We start from the raw sequence: 25,776 nt of genomic DNA, 5'->3' as shown, positions 1-25,776 counted from the left end.
CCTTCTCTTTACCTTTTCTAATTCCACTCTATCTTTTTGAGATGCGGTGATAAGAATTGCACATACTATTCACGGTGCGGTCACACCATGGAGCTCTACAAAGGCATTATAACAGCTGCTTTGCATACATTTGTAAGCATTGTAGCTCATATTTAATATGCATTGTGGTACAAAAAAGATCTCACATTTAAGCTGTGTGTTTGGCAAATAATGCAACTTTGTAAGTTAAGTTTTTTTTTATCTGAGGCAGTGGAGAATAAAGTGCCTTTTCCAAATCCCAAGGAACATCGTCAGGATTTGAGCCATAGCTTTCCTGGTTATCAAACTCCTGCTTTAATCACTAGGTTATTCCTTCACTTCTGCATTAATGTTCATTAATACAGGCAAAGTGACACAACTTCTGAAGTGATAACTGCCTGGAAAATTGAACTGAAGTCTTCAGTGTGAGGTGAGGCATACAGTACCTCAGGCATGGTGAAGTTGGGCACTAGTTATGGAAAATCCGGATGTTGCTTATAAAGCTTGAGAATAAAGCCTTTGTCTAATAAGGTTATTTCTACTGTAACATCTGATTCCTGATTTTGATTGTTGTCTGTAGGTGTGGGTTCTTCTTCCTCCTCTTTGTGGGACCTCCTGGGGAATGCTATGGTGACCACTCAGTATGTTCGCCTAACACCAGATGTGCAGAGCAAGCAGGGAGCCGTATGGAACCGTGTGGTAAGAGCAGAGTGCTCTGCATCTTGACATCTGGAAAGGTAGCTGGGGTGCTGACTGCTGCCATTGATATACCTGTGGGATAAATTAGTTTATTGTGCAGGTGTGTACACGTGAGTCAGATGAGTTGGTAATATGGCAGTGACACCACTTTAGTGTGCTTGTGTGCAAAAGTGGGGCAGATGAGTTTGTGGTGTAGCTGTGGTACCTCTCCTTTTTAGTTGTTAGTTAACTTCCTTTTTGTTTGATGGTACAAATTGTGAAAATTTTTGAATGCACTCCCTTGTTGTCCTTGCTTATGTTTTCACTGCATTGTACTGAGACAAAACTGATTGCTCTCTCCCCCATAGTCAGTGAAAAGGGATAACAGTTGCAGTCCATGTGCCTGGGTGTACTAATGCAAGTTCTAATAGTAGCATTAAAATATTTGCTTGCAAATTTATGTGTGTTGCTGTGGACTATGTGGTTGAGATGAACTGGGATGTAATTCTGCTCGAGTTTGCGTTGGTGGACAATCAGAGCTCTGGGATTTTCTTCTGATAGTATATGATGTCCTTTGGGATCATCTCTTCCAGTCACCTTGTGCAGGTATCCCTCAGTGGATTGTTTGTTTACTGTCCTGTTTTTTTGTTTTATTTCTTGAACTCATTTTTGTCCTCTATCACAGGCAGGGCAGAAAGGACCTGCAGCTGAGGGAAGATGCTGTTCTCTACATGCATTGCAGCAGCTGCGGTCTACCATTAAGTTGCATGGCGGTGCCTTTCCAACCACCCTCGTCCTTCCCTGACATAGCAGTGCCCTCCGCGTGCTCTCTTTCTGTCACATTACCTGCTTCCCAGGTCCATGGCTGCTCCTTTAAAAAAAAAAAAAAAAGTAAGGGCTCCCTGCTCCCTATCTTGAAATTCCTCTAGGAGGAGGAGGAGGAGAGGGAAAAAAACACACTTGCACACACACGAGAGCTGAGGGGCTCCTCAGCCACTTATACTCCCCCTGTCCCCACACGCTTACGCCGGAATCGTTTGAGACCCTCACTGCCTGACATTAACACCCCCTCCCCTTCCCGGAGGACGGTGACCTAGTACCAGGAACAGGGCTGCAAATCCCCTTAATCAGCAGAAAGTGCTTGGACTGACCCCCAAGGACATGGGCTTTGACCCAGCCTCTAGGGATCTGGCCTAGCTGCAGCACCAGTCCAGATTGCAACCACCTGCTGAAGATGGAGAATGCTGTAGAGAAGCAAAACTGCACCAATTCTGATAGGGACAGTGATGTCACTGAACTTCAGCATTCTCTGCTTCCATCTGCTGGTTGGGGTCACAACCCACTAGTCTGGACTGGTCTAACAGGATTCAAGGAAAAGAAATTTAGATAAAAAGTATCTTCTCCTTCTTCTAGCTGCAGTACTGAATTTTACTATCTGGCTTCCTTGAGTTCACCAAGTTTCCATGACTGCTTCCTTCAGAATTGTGACCACGCTTTCTACCCTTCAGAATTTCCTCCATTCTCCTTTATTTGCCAAACCTGTATTCTCTGGGTACACATCACTGATTCCATGGCTGCTACCTTCTCATTTACATCATTCCTCCAGTCCCTTCCTCCTCACTGCCGCGATTTCTCTTATATCTATTACTTGTATTCCTGCTGTATCACTGCACCTGATATCTCCTCCTCATGTTCTTACTGTCTTTCTCTTCCCTGTCCCAGTTGCTCTTTTTTTCCCTTCTTAGGTATCTTTTCATCCAGCCCCTGTCTGTGTCCTTGGTCACTGTGGTCTCTGATGACTGTTAATTTGGCTTAGCTCTGACTGTTCTGTCTCTTATTTTCTGCCATAGCCTTGCTACCTGAGAGACTGGGAATTGCAAGTGCACTTTAAGATCCATGGACAGGGAAAGAAGAATCTAAATGGAGATGGTTTTGCTATCTGGTACACAAAAGACAGAATGCAGAATGGTAAGTAGTGAGACTGGATGATGGTCAGTGTATGTCTATAGCATTCAGCACCTATACTGTTCCAAACACTCGGCATATCCCTACAGCATCCGTTCATGTGTTGTCCCATATTCAGCATCACTTTGGTTCAAGTATACTGACTGTTTAGCATGTCTAGATTGTATGTAGGTGGCATCAGTGTGGCACATGGGCATGTATTCTGCATTGAATTCTTGCTGCAGCTGTTGTTTTGCTACTTCTGAACCCCTGCGTACAGTGTGTAGTTTAATATAGAGTTTATATTTCCATAATAGCAAACTTGCTCAGTGTGCAGTACAGACATTGAAAAATAGTTACAATAGTCCAGATAAGCAGCAGATAAACGCAATAATATGCCTAAAACTCATCCAGCGTCCACCATACAGTATCATAAAATTGCATGAGATGAACTTTCAGTCACTCAAAAACGCATAAACTAAAAGCTCAGCACAGGCATGCAGCGCCACAACTTGAACTTAAAGAAGCAGATACAAAGAAGAAATTGCCTTGATTCTTTCTTTACGTGATACAGTAAAAATTAAGTCCATTCAACAGACCTAGTCTATGACATTTATTTATTTGAAGTTTAACAGTGAAGTGACCCAGTTACTACTTGGTACAATACTTGGTCAAGGACAGTTGTACCCTCTTCTGCCAGCCAAATAGCCAGGTTTTTAGAGAATTTCAAAAACCTACATCAGCGATTCCCAGACTGGGTTCTGTGGAACCCTAGGGTTCCATGAGCTCTCTTCGGGGGTTCCATAAGCGAGGAAGTCAGCAGCCTGCTTCAGCTACAGACACCGGCACTCCCACTCATGAACTAAGCATGCACTAGAGGTCCAGCATTGGTCGCTGAAGTACGCTGTCGACTTCTCGCTGCTGTTCTATCCATTGATCTTATATACCACTTCTATGCTTAAAAAAGGTCCCAAAGTGGTTTACAACAAATTACAAAGAAATACAAATAAAAAAATAAGAAGAAAGAAAAGAATAGCAAAAAGGCTTCAGTTATCAGTGAAAAAATACATCTTTAAACATTTTCTAAATGTAGTGTAAGAAACAAGTCTAATCATCTCGGAAGAGCAGTCCAATAGATACCGTCTTATACGAAAAGGATTGTTCAAGTATCTTTTTTAAACAGACACCTTTAAAAGAAGGGTACATGAGCTTAAAAATCCTAGAACATCTAACAGAAAACTTCCTTAGAGAAGGAAACTAGACTCATAAACTCTACTGGAGTGTCTTCTCAAAAGATTTTAAACACAAAACGAGAAACTTTAAAATCTTGTCACCTATTCACTGGAAGCCAATGTAATTCTGTGAAAGTGGTGACACATGATCAAATTTCAGTTTCTTAAAAATCATACGGGCAGCCGTGTTCTGAACTAGCTGCATCCTTCTTTGCAAACCAGTAGAAATACTAACATACAATGAATTACAATTACCCAGGTAGGAGAGTATAATATATTGGCAGGCAACAAGGGCATGGACCTCTTTGGCCAAAGTAAATTAAAGGTAAGCCCCTCCAAAGCAGCATGAGGTAGATGGGGGGGGGGGGGGGGGGGAGAAGATGGTAGATTAAGGGTGTGGCAGTCTGAGAGAGAAGTGGAAATGCTGAATTGAGGGAGGGAAGAGGAAGAAACATTGGGCCCGGGGTGGTTGGGGAGGGGGAGAAAGAGACCCAAGGTGCTGAACTATGGGGGAGGGCAGGAGGGAAGAGAAATGGGACCAGGGGAAGGGGAGCAGAAGCTAGATGGTACTCGGGGGGGGGGGGGGGGGGGATTCCTTTATGTATTAAATATATTTTAAGGCTTCCGCCATTGTAAAAAGTTTGGGAATCGCTGGCCTACTTATATGGCTGCAGGAGCTGTGTGTACTCCAACTTCTTTCCATCTCTGTTTGTTTCAGGACCTGTCTTTGGAAGTAAAGATAACTTTGTGGGGCTTGGAGTATTTGTGGATACATATCCAAATGAAGAAAAGCAGCATGAGGTAAGGAGCTGACAGTCTGTGTGTCTGCAGTACAAGCTGTCATTAAAAAGCATTTAACTTCTAACTGGCAAGAGGTCATGCTTTCTGGTAGAATTTTGCTGTTAGGACATACAAATATGTAATAATGTCTTTGCATTTGCATTGTGTTGCAGAGAAGCACATTAAAATTTAAATTCAAAAATAGTTTTTGAGATGTGTCCTGGAGAGGAGGTGAGAGTGGTGTTGTTTCACCATGTCTCTTAGTAACTTGCCAAAAATTGAAATTTAAGGGGCTTTGAGAGCTCCATTCAGCTCTTTGATCCACATGGGATTACTGTGGCTCTTAGTCTGCATATCAGAGAAGTCTAGAAAAGTGCTTCAGAGGGGCTATATTGACCCTGTAATAAAGACTAGCTGGGAAGGTGAGAAAGGCTAGACAGAATGGATCCCTGTTGAGACCTAAGTGGAGATAAGTAATCAGAAATGTTGTTCACAATGTCTTTCCTATTATTTATTTGTAAAATGAGATAGATGCTGTATATGACAGCTTCTTGAAGAGAGCCGGATAGGTAGGAGTGGAGAAGAGGGCCATGCAGCATTACTTGATGAGAACCAGATGGAAGGGGGGAGAGAGACTATATATAATGACTTCCTGGTTAGACTCAGCTGGGAAGTAGTATGGTGGGAAACCATTGCTTTATGACTCCCTGATGAGAATTGGGAGGATTGCTTTTCTTACAATCATTCTTTAAATGGATTAAGAATATTCTTCATCTTTACCTGAGGAAGGTCAACTTTGTCCTGTACCTCTCAGCTTAGATCCGATGAGACAGCAGTGGCTAAGGAGGCAGCACCTTCAAATGTCACACTTCCCCCTTCTAATGCAGCATTTCTGAAGCTGGTCCTGGAGCGTATAACCAGGCTGGTTTTCAGCATGTTTAGAAAAAAGCTGGTGTGAAGGGGGGAACTAAGGGCTAGATGCACTAACCCCACGTAAAGAGCCCTTTCCTTACCGATCCCTTAGCGAATCGGTAAGGAAAGGGCATGCATGAAGGAAATGCATGCAAATGAGCTGCTTGCTGTTAGCACATTTGCACACGATTGCCTTCCTTCCAGTCGGCCAGCTGAGCATGCGCAGAGCAGCCAGTCATTATGCTGGCTGCTCTGCATGCCAAAGTCATCCTTCACAAAAAAAAGGACATCCCTGACGAGCACTGGACGTTTTCTGTATTAGCTGTCACCGATATCAGCTAAACGCGCTGTGATTGGCTGAGAGAGACCTGGAGGGAGGCCACTTCAAATAGTTTTGGACGTTCTCGCAGGTCCCGATCTTGGGGGGGGGGGGGGGGGGGGGGCGCAAGCTGAAAACAATCTTGGAGGGGACGAGGAGAATGTTGAGAGAACCGAGGAGAATGTTGAGAGAACCTCCATGGCTGTGGTCATTTCAGGCACGTAAAAAAACACGTCCCAGAAGGATGCCCATCACAAAAGCTGAAGGAAAACTTCCAGGTGCTGGTCAGGGACTCCAGATACACTAATAGGTAGAGTGGGTGGTGCAGGGGCTCTGGGGAGGCTTTAAATGCTTTTGCCTTTGATTTTGTAGGGATCTCCCTACTGTGACTGCAGAAAAATGCCTGGGGGGAAGGGGTCAGAGCTATTCTGCTTCAAGGAAATCAGCACATGAAAAGAAAACCAGACAGCAGTTTAGTGCTGAAACAAAATGTAACTTTTTTTTTTTTTGTGAAGGACATCCAATTGTTAGGAGATCCCTGACTAGCACTTGGATGTTTTTGTTTTTTTTTTCCTTCCGATTCCCTCACAGCAGCCCCAACCAGAGGTGCAGACCTCCCGTTAGGTTTTCCACAGTAAGGGGATCAGAAAACGGTAGTGCATCGCATACACATTATAATACTAATTCCATGGCGTCCCCAGATCAATCCAGAGACTTGTGGGTTATGTCCCTCCACTAGCAGGTTAGATAGAGAGAACACCGAAGTTCGCCACAAGAGGGCATGTGCAGCCATCCCAACTTCAGTATTCTCTCTAGCTAGCAGGTGTAGAGACATACTGTGCAGCTCTGCAGTGATTTGGCTCTTATCCCGTTCTAAGTGTAACAATCATGACCTAACAATCTTCTGAAAACTACTGAAACCAACTTGTTCAAAAAAGCATACCACAATGATCCATCTTAAATACTAGAAAACGAAACCTTACCAAAACTAGACAAAACGGAACTCTCTACACTTAACTGCTTCATCTGTTCAGCCACTAATGAACGTTCGCATTACTCACTACCACTCTACTTCTCATGCAGGATATGAACTTTCTATATTTGATTATCTAACTTATTGTATAATCTACTCTATCATTTATGAACTTTAATCCAAACTACTTTATAATCTATCTTATCATTTATGAACCCTAATGCAATATCACTTTGTATTTCTCAACCAGGAAGCGGCGATCGCCACTCCGGCACCATGTAAGCCACATTGAGCCTGCAAATAGGTGGGAAAACATGGGGTACAAATGCAATAAATAAATAATTTGGGGTTGAGGTGCTTTCTTGCACATTGGGGCTACACCTGGTGGTGCCAGGTCCCTGCCCGTCTCCCCCGTCAGTCTGTCAGCCTTTGAAGGAATTGTCCTGCCTGTGATTCTCTCCTTCCTCTCTTGCAAAAAAAAAAAAAAGAAACACAAGGCAAAATCACTAACGGAGCAATCCAATTAGGTGGTAAGACAGCTTTCCTACTACAGACTCAGAGGTACGTGACAGAACTGCTGGGGAGTCTGGTTTTGGCGCGATGTCAGCCTCTGAAACCGTTAAGCGGTGCTTGCGATGCGGGGCACAGAAGATGGCGTCCAGGGCATGCGAGAGCTGTACCGAGGCCTTGGTCAAGCCCCAGTCAGATCAGCTGGAGCGTTCGGCAGGGGGGGGAAGTGGCTGAGTCGGTCAATTCTCGCTTGGCAGGAAAGCCGTTGCTAGCTGCAGTGCGTGGGTCAGCCGCCGCCATTTTCTCCCTCCCCCCTCAGCCGCAAGCAAGCGCGGCGGCGGGAACGCAGCTCTCAGCTGGCTCTGTTACGGATCGCAGATCATCGGATTTTTCTCCCCTCATGGACGTCGCATATGGCGGCGTTTTCCCCAGAGTTTGTGCTGCTTATGCACAAAGCCTGCTTAATGAAAGTAGGGGGGGGGGGGGATTCCATGGAAGCCTTTTTGATCAGGGGCAGCGTGACTCTTTTCCTGACTTCTCCCATAGAGGCTCTAAACGGGCCTGATTGGAGTGTTTTAGCCTGGGAGCTGAGGGGTTGGGACAGTCGGACTCCGATGAAGCGCCGTTGTCAGGAGATTCCCTCCCGAAGGCCATAGAGGACGGAGAGCTGCCGGCGGGGGAAGGGGATGACCCTACCGCGGCCAGGCTTTTCCGTAAGGAGGAACTTCCGTCCTTTATCTTGAAGGCTATGGAGATACTAAACATTTCGGCCCCCGAACCCGCTTCTCAGTCAGGGTCTGCGCCCTGTATTATGTCGGGTACTAGGACTCCGTCTAGAGCCTTTCACATTCATGAGGCCATGCATGGGCTCATTAAGGCCCAATGGGATTCGCCGGAGGCCAGCCTGAGAGTGGCGCGGGCTATGGCCAAACTATGTCCTTTGAGGCAGGAGGATCTAGAGTCCTTGCGTTTGCCGGCAGTAGATTCTTTAATTACGGCGGTGACAAAGAAGACTACCTTGCCGGTAGAGGGAGGCACCGCCCTCCGAGACCCGCAGGACCGGAGACTTGAGGCCTCGGTGAAGGCGTCATTCGAGGTGGCGGCTTTGTTATTGCAGGCCTCGATTTGCGGGTCTTATGCGGCATGGGCTTGTCTTTCCTGGGTTCAGAAGGCGACATCGTCGGACGATCTCATAGAATCCCTTCCGGCATTGGAATCGGGATTGGCATATCTGGCGGATGTTCTGTATGACATTCTCAGGGCTTCAGCTAAGGAAGTTTCATTGGCCATTTCAGCGTGTCGATGGATTTGGCTGAAGCACTGGGCCGCAGATATGGCCTCTAAATCCCATTTGGCGAGGCTGCCTTTTAAGGGGCGCCTCCTCTTCGGAGAAGAACTGGCTCAGATTGTGAAGGAATTAGGTGATTCCAAGGATCACTTGCCAGAGGACAAGAGTAAGTCTCAGGCGAAGAGCTTCAGACCTCGCTTCAAGGAGGCCAAACGTTATAGGCCTAGCAGATCCGGGGGATTTTCTAAGCCTCGGTTTCAGCAGAGACAGCAGCCCTTTCGGCAGGATCGCTGCCAGTCTGTCTTGGCCTCACGCCCCCAGCAGGGTGGCAGAGGCACCCAATGATGGGGCCCTGGTCCATTCCTTCCCGGCCATAGGGGGACGGCTGTCTCAGTTCGGGAAGGCGTGGGCCGGGGTGACCGCAGACGAATGGGTCCTGGACATTATTCGGGACGGATATAAGTTGGAGTTCGCCCGTCCCCTTTCAGACAGTTTCCTAGAGTCTCCTTGCAAGTCGCCGCTAAAGAGAGCAGCGGTTCAGGAGACTCTGTCAGAATTATTGCGTCTAGAGGCAGTCGTGCCGGTGCCGTCGGCCGAAGTTGGCCAGGGTCGCTACTCTATTTACTTCGTTGTGCCAAAGAAGGATGGAAAATGTCGGCCCGTTCTAGATCTCAAAGCAGTCAACAGAGCCCTCAAAGTAAGGCACTTCAGGATGGAAACGTTGCACTCTGTCGTAGCGGCCGTGCAGCCGGGAGAGTTTCTCACAGCGCTTGATCTGAAGGAGGTGTACTTGCACATTCCCATTTGGCCGCCCCATCAGCGTTTTCTTCGTTTGTGGTAATGGGACAGCATTTCAGTTCAGAGCCATGCCATTCGGTTTGGCCACGGCACCCCGCACCTTCTCCAAGGTAATGGTGGTGGTGGCAGCCTTCTTGCGGGCAAAAGGAGTGCAGGTTCATCCGTATCTCGACGACTGGCTCATTTGGGTGCCGTCTCAGGAGGAATGTGCTCGGGCAACATAGTCGGTAATGAATGAGGTGGAGGAGTGGCCTAGTGGTTAGGGTGGTGGACTTTGGTCCTGGGGAACTGAGGAACTGAGTTCGATTCCCGGCACAGGCAGCTCCTTGTGACTCTGGGCAAGTCACTTAACCCTCCATTGCCTGCCGCATTGAGCCTGCCATGAGTGGGAAAGCGCGGGGTACAAATGTAACAAAACAAAAAAAAATCTTCTGCGTTCACTGGGCTGGGTGATCAACATTCACAAATGCCAGCTCGTCCCAACCCAGACTTTGGAATATCTGGGAGTCTGGTTCGACACCGCTCAGGGTTTGTGGAGCCCATTGGAAACCCGCCTACCAATCAATCTGCTGGAGTTGCGGGCTATTCGACTGGCGCTTCAAGCCTTCGAGGTCTTGGTACTGAACCACTCGGTATGAGTTCTTTGCGACAATGCGACAATGGTGTCTTATGTTAATCACCAGGGGGGCACTCGGAGCGCTCAGTTGTCAACGGAGGCTCTGGCCCTCTGCCGCTGGCGGAAACGCGTCTCTTATTATTGTCAGCGGTGCACATCACGGGAGTCCTGAATGTGCAGGCGGATTTCCTCAGCCAGAACCGGTTGGATGCGGGGGAGTGGGAACTCTCTCGAGTGGCGTTCGCCCGGAGTACGGATCATTGGGGGATGCCGGTAGTGGACCTGATGGCCCGTTCGTTCAATGCCAAAGTGCCTTGATTTTTCAGCAGAGGCAGGGAATTCGGGTCCGAAGGAATAGACACGTTATTGCAAAGGTGGCCGCAGTACCTGCTGTAGTCTTTCCTCCATGGCCCATGATCGGTCGGGTGGTCGGCAGGATCGCGCATCATCCGGGGGTAGTCATTTTGGTAGCTCCGGATTGGCCCAGGCGTCCTTGGTATGCGGACTTCATGCGTCTGATGATAGACGAACCGTTGCGTCTGTCGGATATTCCCGATCTTCTGGTACAGGGACCAGTGAGCATGCAGGATCCTCTTTCATTTGCGCTTACGGCTTGGCTATTGAGCGGTCACAGCTCAGGCGCAAGGGCTATCCTGAACCGGTGATTGGTACGATGCTACAGGCGCGTAAGAGGTCTATTTCTGCGGCGTACGCTAGGGTCTGGAGAACCTTTGTCTCTTGGTGCTCGTCGGCAGGCGTCTTGCTGGAATCGGCTCCTGTCGGGTCTATTTTGGCCTTCCTGCAGGAGAGGCTTGATAAGGCCCTGTCTTTAAGCTCTCTCAAGGTGCAGGTGGCAGCGTTGGCCTGTTTCCGAGGTCGCTGGGGTGGTCGCTCATTGGCTGCTCATCCAGATGTAGTTCGTTTTCTCCGGGGTGTTAGTCACGTTAGACCTCGGCTACCGGTGGTACCGGAATGGAATTTGAACCTTGTCCTGAGGGCGTTTCCGCAGGCCCCATTCGAGCCCTTGAGTAAGACGTCTTTGAAGGATCTCACGTTGAAGATGGTGTTTTTGGTGGCCATGGCTTCGGCAAGACGGGTTTCCGAGCTGCACTGTCGTGCAGGGATCCTTTTCTCCGTTTTTCGGAGGCTGGGATCTTGGTCTGTACGGTTCCATCTTTTCTGCGAAGGTGATTTCTCGTTTTCACCTGAATCAGGAAGTACATTTACCAACCTTCAAGCGGGAAGATTACCCGGAGGATTTTCGTCACTTGCGGTGTTTGGATGTCAAAAGGGCTCTTATTGCATACTTAGAGGTTACTAATTCCTTCGGAAGTCAGATCATCTCTTTGTTCTGTTTGTGGGACACAAAAAGGGACAGATGGCTTCTAAGGCTATGATCGCTCGGTGGCTACGGCAAGCGATTGGCTTGGCGTATATTTCCATGGGGAAATCGATTCCTCTTCAGATTTGCGCGCATTCGACTAGAGCTCAGGCCACATCCATTGCGGAGTAGCGGCTGGTACCGTTGAACGAGATTTGTAGAGTGGCTACTTGGGCGTCGGTACACACATTTGCTAGACATTACCGACTGGATGTCGCGGCGCGTCGGGATGCGTTTTTCGGCGCTTCGGTGTTGTCTTCATGGAGAATGCGGTCCCACCCTTCTTGAGGACTGCTTTGGTACATCCCACAAGTCTCTGGATTGATCTGGGGACGCTATGGAAGGTAAAATTATGTCTTACCTGATAATTTTCTTTCCATTAGTCCCATCAGATCAATCCAGAGGCCCTTCCTGGGGTTCACTTTAGCTGATTCTGTATGATGTATATATTGAAGACTTTGATGTGGTTACTGTTGTTATGTTCACGTTCTTCTTGTAGTCTGCGAGTTGGGTTAAAGCAGTTATTATTGAACAGTTGTTACTGTAAGCAGCCGCAAGGGTTTCTTCTGCAGCTCGTTTGCTCTGTTCAAGAGGCAGGAGAGTGACCTATGGTTCCAAGGATTTCTTACTGCTTTGGTATTGTATACTGAAGTTGGGATGGCTGCACATACCCTCTTGTGAGGAACTTCGGTGTTCTCTCTATCTAACCTGCTAGTGTAGGGACATAACCCACAAGTCTCTGGATTGATCTGATGGGACTAATGGAAAGAAAATTATCATGTAAGACATAATTTTACCTTTGCTCTTTTGCATTCTGTTTTCATTAGCTGCTACCGTGACAGGGAAATGGCTCGGAGAACACTTTTGTGCATGTCCCGGTTCACTACTTGCGCGTTAAACTGGCTAGAACCAGTTTAAAAACCACGTTGCTGGTGCGTTGTTTAGTGCATCTAGCCCTTAGAGAATCTCTAAATCCTGGTCTTCACGGTCCTTCGGTCTGTCCCAGTATAGAAATGCTTATGTTTAAGTTTGTGTGTGTGTGTGTGTGTGTGGGGGGGGGGGGGGTTCTGTTAGCTGATTATTGAAATTATGCATTAAGAAATGTAATTTTGTAGCTTTTTGTGTGTAGTTACAGAGCATATACAAGGATTTTAAAGGGATATTTTATATTAGTGTTTCTTATTGAATATTATAGTAGTTTTGAGCACACTGTTTTCACTGTTGGCAAAACATGCCTTTATAAGAACACACACAACAGCAAAATGATTGTGCAGAACACAAGGCAGGCAGCTTGCCTGTTAGGGATTGTGGATCTTCAAGATGATCAAGACTTTGATGTAATTTTTAGCTGAGATTATAAATTGTTAGCAGTAACGCCTGCTTCCCAGTGCTAACTCATGAAGGGCTATTTTTTTTTAAAAGGATGTGCTTCTCTATGGAGTGCTTTGTAAACAGTACCCTCAGTAATTATGAACCAGGAATGTCAGATGCTGACAGGAGATGAAGGCCTTTGAAGGCCTAGTGCTGAGTTCTCATATTGTTGCTTGAGGTTAATACTAAGCTCCACGCTGTGTGTGTGTGTTGCTTTTTTTTCTTTTTGCCTTTTCTTTCTTTGCACAAATGCCTCTGGATGCCAGCCTCAGAAGAAGAGATACACCCCTGGGATGCAGGTACTAGCTAGCATGTCATGGCATGCCTTCATCTTTCCTAGACACACTCCACCTTTCATTCAACATTGGTTTCTTATGTTCTTTTTTTTTTTTAAGTGTTTAAACATTTTTATTGATAAACGCAACAAAACATAAGCCATTTGTGCCATCAAGTACAAAATTGTAACAAACACACAAGAAACCCAATAATGACTGGTCAAAATATATCATTTTACAATAAATTCAATAAGTATCATTAGTATTAGCTAACGTTTATTTATTTATTAGGATTTAGGGTTTATTATATCTCTGGTATTTGAATTCCAGTGCTGTTAAATATGTATATTTTTGATGCTGTTTTACGGTAGTTCTGTTATTATGTTTCAATTTACTGTTTTCAAGTTTACCTCATTTATTGCATTTAGTTTATTTTTTGTTATTTTACTGTTATGCTTTAAACAAAATTGTAAGTTTTATGTTAAACTATATTTGCTGTACACCATCTTGGGTGAATCTCTTCATAAAGATGGTTAATAAATCCCAATAAATAAATAAGTCAATACACCTTCAATCATTTACCCTTCCCCCTCCTATCTACTTACAACCCAGATACTACACTCCCCTCAACCCCTGTGCCCTTCCTATATCTGTTACAGCATATCATACCAAAGACTTGTTAACACACCCAGCTTTGGCTCTTATAGTCCCATGTTTACAATAGGGAGATTTCAAAATAGTATTCCCCTGTTCCATCCCCTCACTCCCCCCTTCCCTTCAGACTTCTAAAGAGTATAATTTATATGAATAACAGGCTATACTGATGAAATTCACTTATATGTTCTTATGGTCTCTTCCAACAGACCATCATGTAAGGTTGACAACTTTTTGGCAAGACCAATATTGGTAGGGCTTTGATAGTATCTCAGCTTCACGATGCTGCTCGGTCCTGGGTTAGAGTTAATGGAGGGAAGGCTATAATGTCATCTTTCTATATATTCTGGAAAAGAGGGGGAATCTTTCCTTGTATGTTTTGAAGTGAATATTTGAGCAGGTACCAAGAAAATGAACACAAGGAAAATAGTTAAATCTGTTTAATCCATTATTCTTTAATTTGATGCCTAGGTGCACTGAAATCCTATTTACCAATTTCTTAGTGGTGAGTGAACTGCCATATCTAAAATATCCAGTAGAGGCTGACTGAAACCATTGGTTTTGGTTTCGTCAGAAAGCAGCCAAAATACGGCTGACAATGAATACCAAATATGAATAATGTGCATTGAACTTTATCATAAATAATTAACACTATAAACAGATTCTTTAATAACATAAGTAAAAGAAGCAACGTGAAATCAAAGATGGTGTTTATTTCAGTAGGATTTAGCACAGTAGAACCCTAAATGATTGGTATTTGAATTTAAATTACTATTTGGCTGAATACAAATTATGTGTTTGAGGCACTATTCGGTGCCGAATCAAATACGAATATTCGGTACAGCCCTAAAGTCATCCTCAACAGCTCACATCCAAAATGTATGAAACAAAGAAGGTTTACCTTGTCCAAGCACTCTGGATGATTTGTAGCTCCAGCATTTGGCTTTTGCTCCTTTTGGATGTTCAAAAAGCCCTGGGATACCTCAGAGTCCCGAAATCCTCAGAAAAACTCAATGAAGAACTTCGGGCCCCCTCCAGAGTGTTATTTGTGGGCAGTTGTCTTGTGATTTTAGCAGAAGTAGGCCTGAATAGCCTCAGATCAGTGAGTTTGAAGTGATTCAGCAAAGGTATGCCTTGGATCTGGTTTCCTGAGTGCCCAATGCCTTCTTTTTTTTTTTTTTTAATTGAATCCTCCTGTGCTTTAGATGCCAAAAGAAGGGTAGTACGGTACGCAGGCTGAATTCAGCCAGGGCTAATATTCCATCTATTATGTAGTTCCCAAAGCAGGAGGTTGCTTTTCCAAACAGTTCTGGATTTGAAGATAGTCTATGCCTCAGAGTTCTATTCTTCCACATGGAAACTTTGTGATCAATGATGGCTGCAGTTTTTCAAGGGGAGTTCCTGTCCTCCTTGGATCTATCTGATGCATATCTCTCTACATCCTGATCCACAAGGAGTATCAGATGTTCCTACCACCACAAACCGTAGGGAGGTGCTTCCAGTTCCAGGCTCTTTCCTTTCGACTAGCCACAGTACCAAAATCCTTCTCCAAGGTGGTGGTGGTGGCTGAACTTCAAAAGGAAGTGGCTGATCAGGACGAAGTCAGAGGCAGAATGTCAGCAGTCAATGGTGCGAATGATAGTAATGCTGAAGTCCTTAGGGATGTGAGCTATGGGAAGTTGAGCCTGTTCCAATCCATACATTATTAGCCCGCTGAGATCTTGGTATCCTGGTTTCCTGGGAAGAAGTTCAGAGGGGTGATCTCAAAAGAATTAAAAAAAAAAAAAAAGGAGGGAGTTGCATTTGGTTTGGTTGCTATTGTTTTACAATATTTAGGTTTGGGCAGTCGACTACAGGCTGGCCAGTTCTACTGCACCTCTGTCTCCACCTACTGGTAGGACCAGAAATATTTTGGTGATTCATCAGTTGGAACGTTTGAAACACCTGTCACATGATGTGCGACAGTGATAGAATTGTTTGAATCTGGACTTCTGATTCAGCTGTGAATAATTTGAAGCTGGGAACAGAGTGTTTTTTTTTTTTTTTGATGAAGCTACAAGTGAAATCTTTAATTTATGCCACATGGTTCTTGCACAGAAGGACTTTGGAATGACTTATTATAAAGGTTAAATGTTTAACCTAAGTGTGCAAAAGACGGAAGGATTTATACTACAACTGATTTAATCAATCTGATAAAGAGAACAACATCGGACATTATTTGTTTGGTATTTTTGGAGTTGTATTTTCTGTATATTTTTTAATTGGTATTTATTGTATTTATTGTTTGCAAAAAGTTGAATGATAAAATATGCAAATTGAATAGTTGAACAAAGTATATGTGAAGTTTATTATTGATAAGGAGGTAAAAAAATGGTATATTAGTCAATTTAGTAGAATATGTGAAATTGATTTGGCTAATTATTGTAGATATACCCCTGTATTTTTGTAGTAGGACACCTACTGGTAGGGAGATATAATCCACTTGTCTAGCAAATTTCCAGGAGCAGAAATTAATGGTACGTTTTGTAATAACTGTCATCCTGGTAGCAAACCCTCAGGGGAATGGTAGGCTCCCTTCGGCAGTCCAAAAACAAAGTCCTTCCAGACGACACAGTTTTAGTTCAAAGCAGTTTATTTCCCCTCCTCCACAAATTTCAGTTCAAAGGGGTTAAGGTCTCATTCAGTTTCAAAACAAAGCAAAAAAGGAAAAACCCTCCCTTTAAATTCGAGTTCTCCCAAGTCCAACCGCCTGGGTTTCAGTTTTAAGTCTTTCCACTTGGGTGGTTACAGAATGGCAGAACACCTCCCACAACACAGCTACTTGACTCCTGTGACCACCCACTGCCTTCAGTCCCTGCAACTGTGCCCCAGAGTACAATTACAGTCCATGTCAACCGGTTCCTCCAAACCTGGTGTGCTGGGCCCTCCAGACTCTCCTTCCTCCAAGCACTCTTATTAACTCTGCTTCTCTGCTAGGCTGTTGGTTAGAGACCTCCTCCCCCTCTCATGTGGAAGGAATCTTGTACTGATTTCTGACCCAAGGGAATTGAGCTTTGTTATCACGGCTCCCCCTTCTGGCCCTCGTCTGCCATAGCAGCTGCTTTTTCCAGTCCTTTTCCCCCTCCCTTCCACGTGGTGTCCCTACCAGGTTTTGGGACCTACCCCCCCCCCCCCCCCCGATTCCTTCTCTCAGGGCCTTGTGGGGAATGTAGTCTGGCCCCATACCTCCTCCTGACCTGCTTAGACCCTCCAACCTTCTTACAGTTTAAATTTTGCTATATAGAATGCAGCCTGGGGTGGCTTAAGTTTTCATTTAACTTGTCAGTTTTGACTGTGTTGTAACCCTTTCCTTTACTACTGGAATGATTTCCACATATGTCTGTGCCTTATCAGTGTACTTCCTTTTAGCTCCTCTCTCAAGTTCCTCTTCTCTCATGATTATGAATAGCATTACATTTTGAACTGTTTGTGTTTCAATGTACTGTATTGTATAATCGTAGCAGAAATGACCCGACACGTGACGTGTTTCGGCCGTGAGGCCTGCGTCAGGGGTCTATAAAATAATATAATATACAAAGACATGCATAAAAATACAATTATAATTAAAAACATGAATAAAAACTTGAACATCCATATACAATTTCTTGTACAAATTTAGACAAATAAAACATCAGAATGAAAGATGCAAAGTATATATAATAAAAAATATATGATAAAAATATAAGAGTATATGACTTTAAAAGAATAAAGAATATTGAATTATGTAAAGATATGAAATTATACCACATAGAGATAATGAGGACAAGGCATGGAATAAAATACACAACATAATAAAGTATAAATATAGAGGACATACCTAGTATTATCTGTAGAAAAAAATACCTTGTAGATCAGATGAAAAAAAGCACTAAAGCTGCTAACAACGATATCTATAATAAATATGTAAACGAAGGCATAAATCACTACATACTCTCCATACATACATATACAACAAAATGAAATGATACTGAAAAAAGTGAAACATAGAATATATGGACAGGGATCCCAAAAAATTGTTTTGATGATGGAGAATAATGAAGAAGACCACATGGGTATGAAAATAAGAATAAAAAAATGAAAATGAAAACAAGGCACGGCTGCCAAATGAATCAGCAAATGTCAAAGGTGATGAACCATAAAATGATAAGGATGGGAGAAACAGAAAAAAGAATTGCCTGATATTACTGTGAAAAATAGCATATATTAAAAAAGAAGACCATAAACTACTAAGAAAAATGGACCATAACATAGGGGAACCACCTAACTGAAAAATAATATTACCTTTGCAAAAGTGCATAAAGAACCACATAACATGCTGGCAGAGTACACCTGAAGGCCATGTTTAGACGATACTGTCACCATGAAAAATATAAAATAAGAGTCAGCAAAAGTATATTGGCATGTAAAGATAAATAAAGCTGTGCCCACAGGGATGATGACATAAATATCCTCAGTGTAAATCAAAAAGGGGGCAAAATTACAAATAAAAGGTAAATGCCAATCGAAATGAGAAAAAATAAATAAGAAAAAATAATGGGTGTGGGGCATGCTATAAGTTATTACAGCAGCCAGCATAGCTATCAGCAATACAACGCGATCGAGCCATGAAAGCGCCAAAGTTAATACTGAGTACTGAAAAGTACGCTACTTTATGTAAGGCACCATGCTAAACTCAATAACTGCACTAAATCAGCACTAATTTAAGTGAAGACTTAATGAAAGTTGGAAAGGCAGAGGAGAAATCGAAAAAAAAATGCTTATCATACACAAGAACCCGTTAATACATATGAGAGCATATGAAGACAATATGAAACAATACTATCAACACGGAATATTGAAAAAAATGAGTCTAAAAATGTATATTAACATCTAAAAATATCTAAAACTGTGCCCAAGGGAATATTGACGTAGCTCCCCTAGGTGTAAATCAAAAAAGGGGGGATTATTGCAGATAAAATATATAACAATGAAAATGAATGGAATAGTCGGTGTGGGGCATGCTATAAACTACTAAAACAGACTACATAGCTATCGGCATTGCACAAGATCAGGCCATAAAAGCGCCTAAATGACTGCTGAGTACTGGGAAGCAAATTCGTTTGTGTGAGGCACAATGCAAACCGCTATAACTGCATTGAATTAGCACTGGTTAAATAAAAGCTAACAGGACTAAGGAAAAACCAATGAAAATGCTTACCGTACACAAGAAAACGCTGTGCTGCTTTGTGAAACGAAATGTATGGCAAAACATGAAACCACCTTCAAGGGAAGGATTTATACCGGAAGTAAAGATGACATCACTTCCCCTGTGATTGGAACGAACCATTACTAAGGAGATATAGCACATGCGAATGGTGGGGTCGATACTTAATGGTATGATCGATATAAGAGACTCCACTGCTAAAAAGGGGTTAGTGAAGACAATGGGGCGCACATAAAGCTATAGGTGGAATCTAACAACAATAAAACAAGAGATTGGACTATATAAACCATGTGATCCCATATGTAGTTCCAGCTAACTACAGAATACAAATGAAAAATAAAAGGTAAAAAATAAAAATGGCGATATCATGGAAATACACCGACAGATTTTTGATTTAGAATATTATATCCAACTGGAAAAAGATCCTACTGACCAACTTCAGAAAGACATATTAGAATTAGTGTCTTTTGCTTTCGATGCTGGGTATATCACTCTTAAAGAAAAAAATTACCTTACAGTTAAGTGTCCTTCTATCCCCACCATATATACTCTTCCTAAGATACATAAAAGGTTAGATAACCCACCTGGTCGTCCTATCATCTCAGGAAACGGTTCAGTTTTAGAGCCTCTCTCTCAGTTTGTAGACTATTTTTTACGACCCTTTGTCCCAGAGATTGACTCATACGTTAGAGACTCATCCCATATGATCAACATTTTAGAAATGTTTGATGGAGATCTTGAAGATGTTACTATGGTGACCCTGGACATAGAAGCTCTCTATACCAATATTCCTCAGTTGGAAGCCCTGATAGTAATAGAGAATACACTTAAGAGAAGGACCCATGAGCGACGTATTCCTAATCATTTCATTCTTGCCTTGGCTACTATTGCCCTTACTAAGAACTATTTTGGTTTTGATGGCAGTTTTTTCCAACAAATTAAAGGCACAGCTATGGGGTCAGCCATGGCCCCCGATATTGCTAATCTATATGTTGCCCAGTTTGAAGAGAGATTTCTCAGAATACACCCATATAAAAAAGAGATCAGAATGTACAAACGCTATATAGATGATATCTTTCTGCTATGGAAAGGCAACATAGATAGTTTATCCTCGTTCATGTCTTGGTTGAACACCAGGGACCCCAACCTACGTTTTCAGATGCACCATCACCATAGTGAGATTCCTTTTTTGGACATTTTGATACAAAAAACTACATATGGGTTCAAAACTACTATATATAGGAAACCTACAGATAAGAATAACTATTTACATTTCACTAGTTTTCACAATAGATCATTAAAAGAAAACTTACCTTATTCACAGTTCTTGAGGTTGCGTAGGCTTTGTACAGATTTTGACGATTTCCAAACTAAATCTGTTGATATGTCCAACAGGTTCAGCTCCAGAGGATATCCCCGTGCATGTGTTAATAATAGTCTAAAGAGGGCCATTAATAAGAACAGGAATGATCTCCTGATTGCCAAGCCAGACAAACTAAGCCCAGATTTGGTTTGCACATTAAAATATTCACATTTATCAGGAGGCATTAGAAACATCATTAAAAAGCATTGGCATATTTTGGAGACACATACCTGCTTTACAAATCAAGTTCCAGTCATTGCACACGCCCGCAACCGCAACATTAGAGAGTTTTTGGTTCCCTCTACCCTTCCAGAGCCCCATTCCACAAGAGGAGATTCCTTTGGCCATATACCATGTGAGAGATGTTCAGTGTGCAAACACTCACTTACTATCACTTCATTTCACAGTAAACATAATAACAAAAACTACACTCTCAGACATTTTTCAGATTGTAATACTACTGGAGTTATTTACATCATAATATGTCCTTGTGACTTACTCTATGTAGGAAAAACTAAGAGAGCCATAAAAACAAGAATTATAGAACATAGGAGTTGCCTCACAAGGCAGATACATAGCGCCCCCCTGGTGACTCATTGGGTTGAAAAAAATCATACAATTGAACATTTAAAATTTTTTGTATTCAAAAAAATATCTATGTCCTGGAGAGGTGGTAATATGGATGAGAAACTGCTAAGGGAAGAACAGAGAACTATATATACATTAGGTACAGCCACACCGCATGGACTCAATATGGACATGGATTTCAGTCCTTTTTTATGATCATCCTTGTTATTTTCATTTTTGCTTTTATTTTTATTTTTGTTCAGTGTTCCCAGTCGCCTGTCTTTTTTCTATTACACATTTTTTGGTTTTTCATATTCATTTTTTTCATTTCCATTATTATTATTTTGTTCCATCATTCAGGATTATTACCATTTTTATTTTTATTTTTATAGCATATACACTGTATACGAGGACCTATATATATGTTTAAAAAATTTTTTTACAAAATTATTTGTCCATGTCGAACAATTGAATCGCTATTTTTATTTTTTACCTTTTATTTTTCATTTGTATTCTGTAGTTAGCTGGAACTACATATGGGATCACATGGTTTATATAGTCCAATCTCTTGTTTTATTGTTGTTAGATTCCACCTATAGCTTTATGTGCGCCCCATTGTCTTCACTAACCCCTTTTAGCAGTGGAGTCTCTTATATCGATCATACCATTAAGTATCGACCCCACCATTCGCATGTGCTATATCTCCTTAGTAATGGTTCGTTCCAATCACAGGGGAAGTGATGTCATCTTTACTTCCGGTATAAATCCTTCCCTTGAAGGTGGTTTCATGTTTTGCCATACATTTCGTTTCACAAAGCAGCACAGCGTTTTCTTGTGTACGGTAAGCATTTTCATTGGTTTTTCCTTAGTCCTGTTAGCTTTTATTTAACCAGTGCTAATTCAATGCAGTTATAGCGGTTTGCATTGTGCCTCACACAAACGAATTTGCTTCCCAGTACTCAGCAGTCATTTAGGCGCTTTTATGGCCTGATCTTGTGCAATGCCGATAGCTATGTAGTCTGTTTTAGTAGTTTATAGCATGCCCCACACCGACTATTCCATTCATTTTCATTGTTATATATTTTATCTGCAATAATCCCCCCTTTTTTGATTTACACCTAGGGGAGCTACGTCAATATTCCCTTGGGCACAGTTTTAGATATTTTTAGATGTTAATATACATTTTTAGACTCATTTTTTTCAATATTCCGTGTTGATAGTATTGTTTCATATTGTCTTCATATGCTCTCATATGTATTAACGGGTTCTTGTGTATGATAAGCATTTTTTTTCGATTTCTCCTCTGCCTTTCCAACTTTCATTAAGTCTTCACTTAAATTAGTGCTGATTTAGTGCAGTTATTGAGTTTAGCATGGTGCCTTACATAAAGTAGCGTACTTTTCAGTACTCAGTATTAACTTTGGCGCTTTCATGGCTCGATCGCGTTGTATTGCTGATAGCTATGCTGGCTGCTGTAATAACTTATAGCATGCCCCACACCCATTATTTTTTCTTATTTATTTTTTCTCATTTCGATTGGCATTTACCTTTTATTTGTAATTTTGCCCCCTTTTTGATTTACACTGAGGATATTTATGTCATCATCCCTGTGGGCACAGCTTTATTTATCTTTACATGCCAATATACTTTTGCTGACTCTTATTTTATATTTTTCATGGTGACAGTATCGTCTAAACATGGCCTTCAGGTGTACTCTGCCAGCATGTTATGTGGTTCTTTATGCACTTTTGCAAAGGTAATATTATTTTTCAGTTAGGTGGTTCCCCTATGTTATGGTCCATTTTTCTTAGTAGTTTATGGTCTTCTTTTTAATATATGCTATTTTTCACAGTAATATCAGGCAATTCTTTTTTCTGTTTCTCCCATCCTTATCATTTTATGGTTCATCACCTTTGACATTTGCTGATTCATTTGGCAGCCGTGCCTTGTTTTCATTTTCATTTTTTTATTCTTATTTTCATACCCATGTGGTCTTCTTCATTATTCTCCATCATCAAAACAATTTTTTGGGATCCCTGTCCATATATTCTATGTTTCACTTTTTTCAGTATCATTTCATTTTGTTGTATATGTATGTATGGAGAGTATGTAGTGATTTATGCCTTCGTTTACATATTTATTATAGATATCGTTGTTAGCAGCTTTAGTGCTTTTTTTCATCTGATCTACAAGGTATTTTTTTCTACAGATAATACTAGGTATGTCCTCTATATTTATACTTTATTATGTTGTGTATTTTATTCCATGCCTTGTCCTCATTATCTCTATGTGGTATAATTTCATATCTTTACATAATTCAATATTCTTTATTCTTTTAAAGTCATATACTCTTATATTTTTATCATATATTTTTATTATATATACTTTGCATCTTTCATTCTGATGTTTTATTTGTCTAAATTTGTACAAGAAATTGTATATGGATGTTCAAGTTTTTATTCATGTTTTTAATTATAATTGTATTTTTATGCATGTCTTTGTATATTATATTATTTTATAGACCCCTGACGCAGGCCTCACGGCCGAAACACGTCACGTGTCGGGTCATTTCTGCTACTGTCAATAAAGACCTTGTTCAGGAAGACACTCATTGTGAGAGGACTTTTTTGGATCCACTGTGTGTTTTGCCTTTCATTGGTTTTCCTGTGGAGAGTTCACCTTCTGTGGGTGTTTGCTGTATTGTATAATACCACCACATTCATATTCATGTTTATACAGCATTTCTGTAGATATGCGTGTAGGAGGGATTAGATATTTGAGAATAGGCATAAGGATATAGATCCAGTCATTGCTAGGACTGGGAGGCTCGGGGGAGGAGGGCACAGGCATATGGAGCCTTTTGCCTCGAACGCTGGAGGGCTTGGGTGGATGGGCACAGGGTCACAGAACCTGTTGCCTCTAGGTCTGACAGTTCAAAGAGAGCAGCCATAGGGATGCAGAGTTTCATCTGTAGATCTCTTCTTTGTCTATACATCTCAGTAACAATACTGACAAGCTATATATAAAAAAGCAGATACTGGGATATAAGGGACCTTTACACAGTCTTTCCTCCTAGTTTATAGTTGAGGCATTTGTAAAAGTGCATAGTATCAAAGCAACAATTAGAAATAAATAATGCTAGCTATTAGGACAGGTTGGAAGACTCACTGTTTTTCTTTGAACTCAAAGAGCTAGGTTTTAAAACTGATAAATTTTAAACAATTCATCACCAGTTCAAAAGATAATACAAAATATATGACCTATTGGCAGGGATGGGCAACCACAGTCATCAAGATTTCCACAATCAATATGCATGAGATTGATTTGCATGTATTGGTTCAATTGTATGCAAATAGATCTCATACATATTCATACATTCCTTGAAAACCTGACTGGCTTGTAGCCCTCGAGGATTGTGCTTGCCCACCCATGATGTAGACAATATTACCCTCACAATTCAGAGATGACTTTCTTTTAATATGTAAGCATCCAAAATTTAATACATGCATAGAATCAAAACTTCAGTTATTATAACTTTAAAATTACCACCACCACCTCTTTTTTTTTTTTCCTTCAGGCCATAACTTATTTGGTCAATTTTTCTAAAGTTTATTTGGAACTTCAGCATTTAAAACAAGTGCAACTGACTGTTTGTACTTATTATTATTATTTGTTACATTTGTATCCCACATTTTCCCACCTATTTGTAGGCTCAATGTGGCTTACATAGTACCGGAGAGGCGTTTGCAGACCCCGGTGTAAACAAATACAAAGTGATATTGTGGTAAACTAAAGTTCATGTGGCACAGCCACATTAGGGAATCGTACAACGAAAGAGTTGTGTTATGTCCATTACATACTTTAGTTTTGTTGTGTTGCAGAGATCAGGCATTTATGTTGGATTGGTAGGGTATGCCTTTTTAAACAGGTTAGTTTTAGGATTTTTAGCCTTCTAAAGTTATGCATATAAGTTTATAACCAGCATAAATTTAGTATTTAGCCTGATTTTGTAAAAGGTAGGCTTAAACATCTGTTCAGATGCAGAACCTCTCAATGATCAGATTTATATGTATCTAGTGTTTTCAAACTGGAGTGGTTTTGTAGTACATAGATGTGTGCATAGCTTTACAGTTAGTGTCTCCTGAAAATTCATCCCATTGCCTGCTTATATCACAAAGGCGCCTTGTAAGGTCTTACTCTTTATAATATGTTTTCCACCCATCAAAAGGAAGGATGGGGTTGGAGGGATACTGTTTTTCTTTGAACTCAAAGAGCTAGGACTTAACAGCTATCTTTTGATAATTTGGACTTATCTGCCAGGCCGGAAAGGTCTAAAGAGGAATTGGTGCTACCCTGATTGTTCATTTCATTTCATTTTGGAGTTGCATCATAACTAGGTCCCTAAGTTTTTGTTGTTATAATCAAAGCAACGAATAAAATGTTGTATGCATCTGTACTGTCATGTGACTTGTCATGTTGCTAGGTCTTCTCAAAAGAAAAAAAGAAAGCTGATGCACTAAGCAGTGACACTTATGCGGGTTACTGGTTGTTTTAGTGTGAAGGTTTGCTGCATGATCAAATGAAGCACATGGCAAAGGCTATTTTGTCTAAACGTTTGCACAAGTTACCATAGCTGGGAACTTCATATGTTCTGGCTGTGCCACTGCATATAAAATTACACGTCTTGTACCTCTTCACAAGCAGCAATATTCTCTATGGATCACATAGCCCCAGTGACAGCTCATCCTCTGGTGACCAAATCCTGGTCCCCACCCTTCCATGGCTCTAAAATTTTTCCCCAAGTAGCTAATGCTTCCATGGCTATTGCTTGCTCTTCTCCTTTATCCAGACAAAC

At 41.9% G+C, this 25,776-nt stretch overlaps 1 protein-coding gene across 1 annotated transcript in view; it reads left to right on the top strand.

Annotated features, from left to right (window-relative positions):
- Nucleotides 1–602: 602 nt before the first annotated feature.
- The window catches only part of LOC115469221 (VIP36-like protein), a 32,074-nt gene continuing 6,900 nt past the window's right edge, over nt 603–25,776 (top strand). The window contains exons 1-3 of the mRNA XM_030201650.1: nt 603–717; nt 2,547–2,664; nt 4,591–4,673. Coding sequence (XP_030057510.1) covers nt 646–717; nt 2,547–2,664; nt 4,591–4,673 — 273 coding nt within the window. The 5' untranslated portion in view covers nt 603–645. The remainder of the gene's footprint in view (nt 718–2,546; nt 2,665–4,590; nt 4,674–25,776) is intronic.

This window comes from Microcaecilia unicolor, chromosome 4, assembly GCF_901765095.1.
Source record: "Microcaecilia unicolor chromosome 4, aMicUni1.1, whole genome shotgun sequence".
Taxonomy (NCBI): Eukaryota; Metazoa; Chordata; class Amphibia; order Gymnophiona; family Siphonopidae; genus Microcaecilia; species Microcaecilia unicolor.
The sequence above is the reverse complement of the archived record's forward strand: the minus strand, read 5'-3'. Positions and strand labels throughout refer to the sequence as shown.